The sequence below is a fragment of the Epinephelus lanceolatus genome, chromosome 13, assembly GCF_041903045.1.
Source record: "Epinephelus lanceolatus isolate andai-2023 chromosome 13, ASM4190304v1, whole genome shotgun sequence".
NCBI classification, from domain to species: Eukaryota; Metazoa; Chordata; class Actinopteri; order Perciformes; family Serranidae; genus Epinephelus; species Epinephelus lanceolatus.
In genome coordinates, this window is record NC_135746.1 from 39,734,088 (window position 1) to 39,747,189 (window position 13,102).

The following is a 13,102-nucleotide window of genomic DNA, read 5'->3' on the forward strand; positions in this document are numbered from 1 at the left end:
GTTCAGTGTGCCTTCAATTTTGAATAAATCCCCAACAGTGTCACTAGCAAAACACCCCCACACCATCACACCTCCTCCTCCATGCTTCACAGTGGGAACCAGGCATGTGGAATCCATCCATTCACCTTTTCTGCGTCTCACAAAGACACGGCGGTTGGAACCAAAGATCTCAAATTTGGACTCATCAGACCAAAGCACAGATTTCCACTGGTCTAATGTCCATTCCTTGTGTTTCTTGGCCCAAACAAATCTCTTCTGCTTGTTGCCTCTCCTTAGCAGTGGTTTCCTAGCAGCTCTTTGACCATGAAGGCCTGATTCGCGCAGTCTCCTCTTAACAGTTGTTCTAGAGATGGGTCTGCTGCTAGAACTCTGTGTGGCATTCATCTGGTCTCTGATCTGAGCTGCTGTTAACTTGCGATTTCTGAGGCTGGTGACTCGGATGAACTTATCCTCAGAAGCAGAGGTGACTCTTGGTCTTCCTTTCCTGGGTCGGTCCTCATGTGTGCCAGTTTCGTTGTAGCGCTTGATGGTTTTTGCGACTCCACTTGGGGACACATTTAAAGTTTTTGCAATTTTCCGGACTGACTGACCTTCATTTCTTAAAGTAATGATGGCCACTGGTTTTTCTTTAGTTAGCTGATTGGTTCTTGCCATAATATGAATTTTAACAGTTGTCCAATAGGGCTGTTGGCTGTGTATTAACCTGACTTCTGCACAACACAACTGATGGTCCCAACCCCATTGATAAAGCAAGAAATTCCACTAATTAACCCTGATAAGGCACACCTGTGAAGTGGAAACCATTTCAGGTGACTACCTCTTGAAGCTCATGGAGAGAATGCCAAGAGTGTGCAAAGCAGTAATCAGAGCAAAGGGTGGCTATTTTGAAGAAACTAGAATATAAAACATGTTTTCAGTTATTTCACCTTTTTTTGTTAAGTACATAACTCCACATGTGTTCATTCATAGTTTTGATGCCTTCAGTGAGAATCTACAATGTAAATAGTCATGAAAATAAAGAAAACGCATTGAATGAGAAGGTGTGTCCAAACTTTTGGCCTGTACTGTATATTCTAATTTAGCTTTTACACCTAGCTACACACACAGAGAGTAGACTTCTAGGTTCCACTATCATATGCTCTATTGTTCTTAGACATTGTGAACTCAGGGAGCAATTTTGTCTTTGTGTGTTCACACTGACACTCACAAACATAGACTTTTTGTCTCTCTCTCTTATACACACAAACATATACACACCCACACTCTTATGGTGTCACTAGTTCAGATATATTAGGATATATTATATATAGTAGTTTTGCTTGCTTTATTGTGAATTAAGACCTTTGGAATCATGAATGAATGAATCCTCATCCCCTCCTATGTCAAGAACTCCCAAATTCTTCAGTCTTTACTTTTGATATGGTAATTTTGGTTATAGTTATAAATCTAATTATAAATCAAAGTTTCAAAATTATTGTCTAATATATTTTATGAGAATGAATGAATGGATAAATAATTTTTCCCTTTTAGGGAATGGTGCCCCATGCAATTAAATATTAATTAAATTGTATAACAACCCTGATTCCAAAAAAGTTGGGTTGCTGTGTAAAATATAAATAAAAACAGAATGCAATTATAGCTGCTGCACAGCAATGGTCGGGGCCGGGCAATTTTAGGCAAAATTAGACAATTCTGAGCAACACACACACTAAAACAAAGCATATCACAACATAGAAGTTACATCATATAATTATGACATGCCCTTCAAATTGTGGATGAGTGGCTGAAGTGATCAGACTCATAATATACAAAGGAAATAAAAAACTAGAAACAAGAAACAAGAAAGTAAGAATAACATTAACTGCTAGCAATTATGAACAAACTGGCCTGATCTAGCTTAAAGCTAAACATTATCCATGGTGACAAAGATAAAAACATTTTTTAAAATGTAAAAGTAGCTATTGGATAGACTCTGCATATTGACTGATAGCTAAGCCAAATAAACAGGGAAAAGAGACAAGGGAAAACAAGTGTTGATAAAGAGTATTTGTCTCTCCATGAAACTGCCTGGATCATAATTATTTTAACCTTAGTCTCTAATCCACATAACATGATGCCTGAACATAGGACTTTCACATTAGAATGTCTGTTCTGCCTTAGCTGAGGCTTGAACTCACAACTTCTGAGACGGAGGTCCGTCTTCTGTCTCACTGAGCTAAATGGCAAGACAGTAGCCATCCATGCCATGGAAAAGCAAATTTCAAAGTGAAAGTTCCAAAGCTGTAGCACATATGGTTGATTTGTTATGAATTTTCAAAGTTTTGAAATTTAGAAGCTTGATGTAGCGCCACCATCAGGACTATTGTCTTGTGTTTCCAGTTGAGGACATCTGGCATGGGACTGGACGTTTATGAAATGTTTGTGTAGATTTCTCATATGGAAATGTTGCACAAGCTGAAGCTTGAACACCAAGAACCATCCTCTATCTCACTGAGCTAACTGGCAAACAGAAATATCACATGTAGCTTCACAAACTGACTAAGCCAGTCACCTGTGTGCAAGACAGCAACTGTTAGTGTGTAAAGGCAGATTTCAAATGGCTGTCAAAAATTCAGTTATTAAGACAAAAATCCGAAAATACACAAATTGCATCTAGACAGCATGGAGATGTTGGTAATTTGTTTTTAACAATGATTTATTGGCTCCATAAGTGAAAAACTGATGTTTAAAAATGCCATTTTTGCATTGACTCCAATTGTTCGCATGAGAGCGAAATTCAAAATGCTGTAAAAAAAATCAGTTTTTGAGATAAAATTCTGATATTTTCCAAACATCATCTACCATGACTCCAAGATGTTGTCATTTTTTTAATGAACATTGAAAATGTATTTAGCAAGAATTTGAAAGCATATGTTTACAATACCGTTTACAGTCAAACATTTTGATGCACTGTAGGCTCAATTTTTGATAAATCAAAAATCTGTGGATCGTTTGTGTAGGACAGTCTGAAGATGCTCTGTAGCAAGTTTGGTGTCAATTGAGCAAAAATTGTGGGAGGAGATAGGTTTAATAAGTTTTACAGTTTTTGAAAAAAAAACAGAGTGATGGACTTCATAATTTGCAATAGGTTTAAATGTACAAAAGTTTCTTAAATATTAGGGCTACATTTTGGTGAAAGTTGCAAATCTGTAGCACATATGGTTGATTTGTTGTGAATTTTCAAAATTTTGAACTTTAGAGGCTTGCTGTAGCGCCACCATCAGGACTACTGGCCTGTTTTTGCAGCTGAGACAATCTGGCATGAGACTGGACCTTTGTGCAAAGTTTGGTGATTTTTCGCGCATGGGAAGTAGGATTTCCTCGGAAGAAGAAGAAAGAAGAACATGCAGGATAACAATAGGGTCCTGGCAGCTTAGGCTGCCCGGCCCCTAATAAGAGGGGTGGAGTTTGGGAATCAGCAGGCTGGGTTTTTCTTCCGGTATTTCTTGGTCCCCCAAGCAGGATGGGGCGCTTTGGGAGAACATATTAAAGGTGCTTGTATGATAATGATTGTTGGAGTGTACATCCATAAAGGTGTTTTTTTTTCTTATCATGAACACATTGATGGGATAGACTGAAACACAGAGAAAATCAGCAACTTATTTTGCTATTTTGCTGCAGTGAAACCCATAAATTTACCCCTTTCCAGTGTACTCTTCATTGTGTTGTGAACAATGCACAACATACTGCTAAAACTTCTGATTTTGATCAGAAAGATGTAGATGCACAAAATCTTATTCAGTACTTTGCAGTTACACACCATGCCTAATAATCCTGGTGTGTACATGTGCACTGATGGACATTAAATAAATTATTCTGGTCTCATTAGCATATTTTGTTTAAGGGAGTAGAATTGATGTTATATCACGTTAAAACTGCTATAACAATCCACCATTACACATATAATGTATGTACATGTGTATGTATATATATATATATCTATATATATATATGTATGTATGTGTATGTGTGTGTATATAATATGAAGTTGTGAGTGAAAGTATACATATATATTTTTATCTATTTGTATGTACATATATATTGTTGCCTTGTTATGAATACATTACCGGGACAGACAGCCACTTTTTACTTTTGCTTTTTACCTATAATAAAAAAAAGAAACCAAGAAGTTATCCTTTTTAATCTTCATAGTGCTGTGAACAATACACATCTTGCTGCTAAAGTTACTGATTTAGAGTTTACTGTGAGCGTACTTCAGTCACCCTGCCTTAATATCATTTAAAATAATGACTGGTTCTTAATTCCTTTACCATCTGCAGCCAAAATGAAATGATGTTCCTTTTAATTGTGTAGTAAAAGTCAGTCAAAAATTCCTAGTACTCTACTCTAACAGTAAATAACACACAATGAAATTATGAATCCTACATTTATTTACAGACATTCACACAGAATGCATACAGTTTGAGGGGCTAATCTGCACACTGAGTTGTATGTGCAGATACTGCATATCTAGGACAGTGACAACTTTGATGTAAATATATGCTATAAAGTGGAAAAGAGATGCTAATATTAAGTGTAAAAGTATGTCATTAGATCCATGTCAGCAAGTCAATAATGAGTCAGAAGAGCTTAAAATGAGTAAAATCACCTTGAAATATTTTCCCAGATATTATCATTTTGAAAGAAGTTCGAAACCAGGTGTAAAAGAAACCATAGACAAATGGATTGAGCATTGAATTTGACCATCCAAGCCATTTAAATGACACAATCACAGAGGCTGGTATTGCATTATCAGTCAGAGGATTAAAGGTGAAACAAAGAAAGAAAGGAGTCCAACATATGAGAAAAACTCCCATAACAATAGCCAGAGTTTTGGTGGCCTTTCTCTCCATCTTACTGATGGTTGCTCCAGACTTAGTGTTCTGACAGGTTGTGTTCTGGATGCTGCGTGCCTGTCTCTGTGCTACTATCAAAATCTGTAGGTAGATGGTGACGATTACAATACCTGGGAGGTAAAATGTTAAAAGAGTTGCCATTGCTAAACTTGCTAAATTTGAATACTGAAACAAAAGACACTTGTTAGATTGTTTTTCATTCAGTCCCCGTATTGTGACACCAATTCCATTTAGTGCAGAAACAGTCCAGCTCACTAGGATCATGATCACAATAACATGGACAGTTATTTTAGTTCTGTACCTCAGAGGCTGACACACTGCATAATATCTATCAACAGAAATAAAGCACAGGTTCAAAACAGAAGATGTGCACAGAAATATATCAAAGCAGCGTCGGACTTTACAGAGCAAACCTTCAAGATGCCAACATGAGCTTACAGCCAGTATTGTGCTAAAAGGCAAAACTACAACACCAACAAGCAGGTCAGCCACAGCCAGAGAGAGGATGAGGTAGTTTGTAGGAGTGTGGAGCTGTTTGAAGTATATGATAGAGATTATTACCAGAAGGTTTCCACACATTATAAGAACTGATAAACAGCCAACAAAGACACATAATACATATGAAGTTATGACTGCTGTTATGCCAGATACATTTGTAGATTCATTACAGAGATCAACAGACCTGTTGAGAAAGAATGTGGTTTCCATGCATAAATGATCTTACTACTGAGGTAACATTTGCCTTACAGTAAGAAAATAAAACGCATCAGTATAAGTTTTCTGCATACAGATTCAAAGGTTGATTTTAGTGCTCGTATGTTTCACACCATGCCTGTTAATCCTGTGCATCTGTTTGTGCATCTGCACTGATGGGGTCCTTAGCCTCTTTCATGCTGAGCAGTATCTTCAGAGTAGATTTATTATTCTGGACTCATTTACATTTTATGTTCAGGGGAGTGGCATTCAATGTCAGTCAAAATTATGACTCATCATAGAACTGCTTGTGAACTGTATTTGCATCATGCTTTAACTGTCATACCCATACACCATTAAATGTTATTACTCTTAAATTCATCGCAACAACTTCATCTGAATGTTTTAAAGCAAATAAACCTATGATCACATAACTGTCCACTTTGTCTATGGGCCATGAAGCAGCATGACTACTTTGCCTTCACACAAACCTCACTTGTTCAAATACTTTCTGCTTCTCTTGAGGTCAGAAAATAATTCAAATTCAGGGTTTTGCACTTCATACACATTTTAACAGAAAAATCTTTTTTTTTTTGCTGACCTTCACTGGTTTGATTTCCAACCTCTCTGCAGTGATGTAAAAAAAGAGTACTCAAAGCTGTGACATAACACTGTGACATCATAATTTGGTGCAGTTAAAGGTGTTTTCAGCATTAATGTTCAGCATTATCACCACATATTAAATCAGGGTTGCCAACTTTGAGATAATCACCTGCAAACCCAGACCTCTGTAGGGGAGTCCAGTTGACTGCTCCCCTGAGATTTTATTTTTTATTTTTTGATAAACCAGCTCTATCTTAATAGGTTATCTGTACAGTCAAGCACACTTTTTTTTTTAATTGAAAGTATGTGTTCTTATCACTGAAAAATGGAAATGAGTGCTCTTTTTTACTTTCCATAATAATTATGAATTGTAAAAAAATTGCTAGTGATTAGTATTGGTATTAAGTGGGAACAGAATAATTTACAACTGCTATCAATGAATATTTTTTACTAGAGTTGGAAAAGCAATTAAATATATACATGTTAACTGTGGTTGAATGTATAACGCTACATTTACTCATGTACTGTAGGCCAACTTAAATATAAGGTGACCAGATTTCAGAAATGAAAACTGGGGACATTTCCAGTTCTATGGGCAATATATAAGGAAAATTATATATCATCTATGAAAGGAGGATAATTAATGTTTCAGTTGACCATGTTATGTTACACTGCCATAAACTATAAACTATAAACTATAAACTGCAAGTCAACTGATACTATTGGGAAGTGTATATGCATATGTATATATATCTATATATATCTATATATATATATATATATATATATATATATATATATACACACATATATGTAATTGTCTTTTTTAAAATCGTGATAAATTTATGGATTTCAATAGTTAATCTGGATTAATCACATTTTCATTGCATGTTTTCAGTTCCATTGTTTCGCATTTCAAAACACTTTTTAAGGCCAAATTAAAAAAGTAAAGCAATTCTTCCATATTGTCTTAATTGGGAATACAATTGTCACAGTTCCTCTGCTCACCTCATGCAGTACTTTTCCATTTATCCCACCTCTGCTCCACTCTGACTGCCAGCCACACCCATCTCATGAAGGCAACTCTGCTCACCTGCTCACTCAGCCTGCCACCGAATCAGCCCAGCTCCACTCACCTGCTTTCTATCACTGACTGGATCAGTATAAAGACTCCTGCGACTGATTTCCTGTTGCCAACCTTGCCTGCCTTTGACCAGCCAACCTTGCCTGAATCCTGGAAATTGCCTTTGCCTTCTGTCCCCAACCATGCGTTCTGCTTTTGCCCTCCTGATTTCTGTCTGCCTGTTTCTGTGGCTGCTTGGAGATTGCCTGGCTTGTTGCAACAGTGTGAGTTTCGTCCTTACAACCTGTGACTCCCTGCTAAGCAGAGACTTGCTGTGTTGCCACACTGGTCTCGGTGTGTGTGCTGTGTGGATATTCACCTGCTGGATTATTCCTCTGTATTTCCCTGTGTCTGCTGCAAGCTTCATTAAAGTCATTACCAACTGTCTGCCTGCCTCTCTGAGTGCTGCATTTGGGTACTATCACACGCCGTTACAACAGTGACAGCATTTGCACTCTTCAGAAATTCCAGTTTTATTGCTTTCTGATACATATAGATCTTATATGTGTTCCAAGCGACAATAAGGCATTTGAATGTTCACAACATGTCAACCTGAAGACGTTACTAAGCCACAAGTCTTTTGGTCCGTTGTTGTACTACGGTTTAGCCTACTGAATCTGGTAAGTGCCCTTAAGTTAACGTTAGTGAACACGTTGCATTTTGAGACGACCATTAATTGAAATAGGCTAGGTTAAGGTTAATTATTTGAAACAAACAAATCTAGTGAAAATGCTTTGTTAATGCATGGGACAAAGCTATGACATTTTAACTTCAACTGTCTAGGTTACTTGACCATATTGGCTTTCATAATGTAAATTTACTTAATATTAGCTAATCTGAAGGGAACATAAACACAGAGTTAACATTACAACGCCCAGACGTTAACATATAGCTACTTTATGCAGTATCAAAATATAGATTTATTGTTATCTAGGGTTTAATTTCCACTGGGGACAGGGGAGACATGTCCCTCTCACTTTTTAAAATCCTCTTTGTGTCCCCTCCACTTTACAAATAATTTATTTTTTAACCACAAGCCATCAAAACCGTGGAGGAGCAGGATTTTTTTTTTTTTAATCACAGGATTGAACAGGGCTGTCACTGCACATAACTGTATCACCATCATCTGTGAAGGTTTTTTTATGCATTTGTGAGATTTTTCTCAAACTTTTTCTCTTAAATTAGTGAGTTTTTTTCTCCTAAATTTTCCTTTCCTTTTTCCTTTGTTCTCATGAATTTGATTTTAATCCCTTGTTAAGAAAGAAATGGATGTGACATTTGCTCTTCGCAGAGAAGAAGTTGTCAAAGACAAGCCTGCCATCAGCCAGATGGTCCATCGATGGCCAGCTCTTTTAACAGAAAGTCAGGTTTGAAATTACGTGCTGCCACCACGAAAACAATGCCAATGTAAAGTCAATTAGGATCCTCTCCCGTGGTGGACACACGGATTCCCTGATTCAATCACGTCACGTCAACCTCGTTTTCCTCAATGATATCTTTAACATTCATGTATACACACAAAAACGCCGAAGTGTTCTTGATATTAAAATGGCAAATATATTCCCCTGTTATAATTTCCCACCAATAATAATAATAATGATAATAACGTGATAGTTCGGCTGTTCTAGATATTTGTTATAGCCTATTCAAATATTCAATCCCAAAAACGCCGTTTCTAGAGAACTTGCTAAAATATCTGAAATGAACCATCATGCCTACTTTTTCTTAACATATTTCATCTAGGTGCAGTGTCATTACTAGTTCAGCTTTACTAGACATTTGATATATTCAGTAGATGTATCTTTTTACGACCTTGTTTTACAACAAGCCGCAAAAAAACCTACCGTCCCAAAAACGCAGTTTTTAGAGTACTATCTAAAATAACTACGATTAGCCAATATCCTTGCTTTTTTTCTTAACATAGTTCATCTAGGTGCAGTGTAATAACTACTTCGGCTTTACTAGATATTAGATTTATTCAGTAGATCTAGCTTTTTACAACCCTATTTTACATGCTGCAAACGAACCTACTGTCCCAAAAATGCTGTTTCTAGTGTATTAGCTAAAATATCGAAAATTAGCCGACATCTTTACTTTTTCTTACCATAGTTCATCTAGGTGGAGTGTAATAACTAGTTCGGCTTTACTTGATATTAGATATATTCAGTAGATATATCTTTTTACAACCCTATTTAGAACCCTACTTTTCAAATCAGAAGAACTACAACTATGTTGCTGATATGTATCAAACTGCATGGCGCGGTCCCAGGGAACTGTAGTTTTTTTAAAAATCTAAGTGTTTTTCAGAGAGCACTTTGAAGGCCCCGTGTATAAAATGAGTTTTGTTTGTTTCTTTGCTTGTTTTTTTCTTTTTTACTGTAGATAGTTAGTAAAATGAGTCATCCTCAGACAATACAATACTACTAAAAAGTAAAACCAATAATAACAATGATGAAATAAGCAAAAATAATATTAAAATCATATTGAAATGTTAAAATCTATTTACAGAGTGGAATGGTAGCCTAATAGATAACTTAGATAATATTTATTATTGTTTAGACACTTTATTATTGCTTAGATACTATTTAGCCTATTATTGTATTTACTTTTAGCATGTTCTACTTTTGAGTAATTTCTGAGAAGTTATGATAAAAAAAAAATAAAAAATTACAGACTATAGGAGACAACCTCTTCAGTGTCTCACGTCAATTAATTAACACGATTTGTCGGCTTTTTATAATGCCTTTTTTTTTTTTTGCTGCTGTCTTCAGTTGAGAGTGGTGATTTGCTAAATACATTCTACAATAATAATTAGATTAACATTTGGTCTATAATATTGTTGGCTATATTATGCATTTTAATTAAAAAAACAGAAGAATAAAAGAAATAAACACCGAAATAAGCGGCTGGGATGAGAATCAGCACCTCCAAGTCTGAGGCCATGGTCCTCAGCCGGAAAAGGGTGGATTGCCCACTCCAGGTCAGGGGGGAGGTCCTTCCTCAGGTGGAGGAGTTTAAGTATCTCGGGATCTTGTTCACGAGTGAGGGTAGGATGGAGCGGGAGATTGACAGGCGGATTGGGGCGGCGTCAGCAGAGATGCAGGCGCTTAACCGGTCCGTTGTGGTGAAGAGGGAGCTTAGCCAGAAAGCGAAGCTCTCAATTTACCGGTCGATCTACGTTCCAACCCTCACCTATGGTCACAAGCTCTGGGTAGTGACCGAAAGAATGAGATCGCGAGTACAAGCGGCCGAAATGAGTTTCCTCCGCAGGGTGGCTGGGCTCAGCCTTAGGGATAGGGTGAGGAGCTCGGACATCCGGGAGGGACTCAGAGTAGAGCCGCTGCTCCTCCACATCGAGAGGAGCCAGTTGAGGTGGTTCGGGCATCTGGTAAGGATGCCTTCCGGACGCCTCCCTTGGGAGGTGTTTCGGGCATGTCCAACCAGGAGGAGACCTCGGGGCCGCCCCAGAACACGCTGGAGGGACTACATCACCCGGCTGGCCTGGGAACGCCTCGGGGTTCCTGTGGGAGAGCTGACGGAAGTGGCGGGGGAGAGGACTGTCTGGGCTTCTTTGCTGAGGCTGCTGCCCCCGCAACCCGGACCCGGATAAGCGGAGGACAACGACGACGACGAATAATTACGTTTTTTTTTATTGATACTCCTCTCTGACACACAGACACACACACACACACACACACACACACACACAGAACACGCGATTGAATAAATGAATGAATGAATGAATGAACATTGGAAGTGGTTCAGCCGCAGTCCTGCCGGCTGGCGTGGTCACATTGAGATTACATTTGTTTTTTATTACTAAAAAAATGTTTTATATTGACCGTATGAATGGTTTCATTTTCAAATAAATATTTGGAAACGAAAATATGCTTTGGTGTACTTTTACAGAGTTTTGCAATATGTATATAGCCTACCTGTATCAAAATGTATAATTTTCAGCAGCGGTTTGTGTGACAGCTGCCACGGTTGGACGTATAACCAGCGGGGCAGCCGCTGGTTCTGTGGCGCTGGCTTGGGGTCCGCTCTCACCTCGTGGAGTGGAGGGTGGCCGGGTTGCCAGGGGCAGACGGCTCCATGTGATGGTGTTTCCTCTCTGGTTCTTCCGTGCTCAGCCTTATTTTTATCTTCTTATTTATTTATTTATTAGTGGCGTCTGGATTCAGTTATGGCAGACGGATGGCAATCTGAAATGGAATGAAGCCCACAGACGGCCGACAGCAGCTACAAAACAGTAGTGGAACGCGCCCCATCCGCCCACAGCACAATGCTCTTAAAGCCCTACGCTATCAAAAGCTGGCAAAATACATTTATTTTATTTTATGGCCTTGACATTAACCTGTCATATTGTTGAGTTATCAAAGACACTTCCGCGTTTTTGTGTGTATACAGGAATGTTAAAGATATCATTGAGGAAAACAAGGTTGACGTGACGTGATTGAATCAGGGAATCCGTGTGTCCACCACGGGAGAGGATCCTAATTGACTTTACATTGGCATTGTTTTCGTGGTGGCAGCACGTAATTTCAACCCATTACGTGCTGCCACCACGGAATGCGGTGTTAAGAGGTCGTGGTCATTTCACGTATTTCTGTGAGATCAGGTTGCATTTTTCACATCACTGTATCACCGTATGGACTAATCCGATGTTTGTAAAGTCTATAAACACAGTGATTGAACAAACATTACTATTTCTGTTTGCACGTTTAGCTGGGCTAACCGTTAGCTGTTAGCCCTGTTAGCCGTTAGCAGTGTCTGTAATAGGTAATGACTCATTAAACGGTCCGTGAAAAAAATATTTTTTCCAGCGGTATCTTAGTTACAACATAATTGAGCTAGCAAAGCAGTTTTGTGTTGCTATGTGTGGTATTTATTCAGTTTTGGGAAATCACAATGTCTAGAAAGCATCAGTGGCTGCAGCTGACAGGGACAGCTAACAGCAGCAGCAAAGGTAACAGGACGTCATCTGTTAAAAGCCTCCCGTTGTCGGATATGACATGAAACTATTCCAGTTAGCTCAATAATGTTGTAACTAAGACATCCGCTGGAAAAAATATTTTCTTCACGGATGAGCACACGTTTGATAAAACGGAGTTAAATCTCTCGGCATCCATTTTCAAGCTCTCTGTGTGTTTGTTTCCTTGCAGACGAGAAAAGGAGGAGCGCACATTTCCGAGAAGGCGTGTCCTTTTCAAAAATGCAAGAGGCGTTGCTTTGTTGCCGGCCGTTTTTCGCCGTTGTGTTAAACACACTTTAGAAAGGAGTGTCCCCAGAATATCAGAAGGCGAAGATCTCTGATTGTCTGGTGGCGAGACTAGGTTTGTATGAATGTGTTCTAATTGTAATGTTGAATAAAATTAGCAAATTAATAAGTAAATTCATTCCTTGGACAGCTTTTGCCAGCTTTACTCTGGACTAATCTTTCCTGCACTTTGTTGATGGACATATACTGTAGCTCCTTATTAAGTGGCATGTGAATCAAGTTGCACTCAGAAAAGCACAGAGGCATGTTTAAAGTCAAATAGTAAAGTAGACGGAAGTCGTCTAAATATAGATTTTGGTTTTTTTTTCTTGCGGACCAAAAATACAAGATGGAGCAGGAAAATGGATGAATGATGTGGAAGAGCAGTCTGATAGCAGATAGCAGTCTAATAGCAGTCTCATAGCATGTCGTGTTAAGGGTGAAAGATAAGGCCATTTGACCATGGGCTTATACATTGTTTGCTGTGTTTCATGTTTCAGGTTTATTACGAGTTCAGCAGAGTGGTTG

General features: G+C 38.3%; 1 protein-coding gene across 1 annotated transcript; it reads right to left on the reverse strand.

Annotated features, from left to right (window-relative positions):
- Positions 1-4,619: 4,619 nt before the first annotated feature.
- LOC117270669 (trace amine-associated receptor 1-like) lies at positions 4,620-7,000 on the reverse strand. Its single transcript, XM_078173557.1, has 2 exons — positions 6,984-7,000; positions 4,620-5,505 (listed from the first exon to the last, which is right to left on the reverse strand). Exons 1-2 carry the CDS (start codon positions 6,998-7,000, stop codon positions 4,620-4,622), a joined length of 903 nt encoding a protein of 300 aa, XP_078029683.1.
- Positions 7,001-13,102: the final 6,102 nt, after the last annotated feature.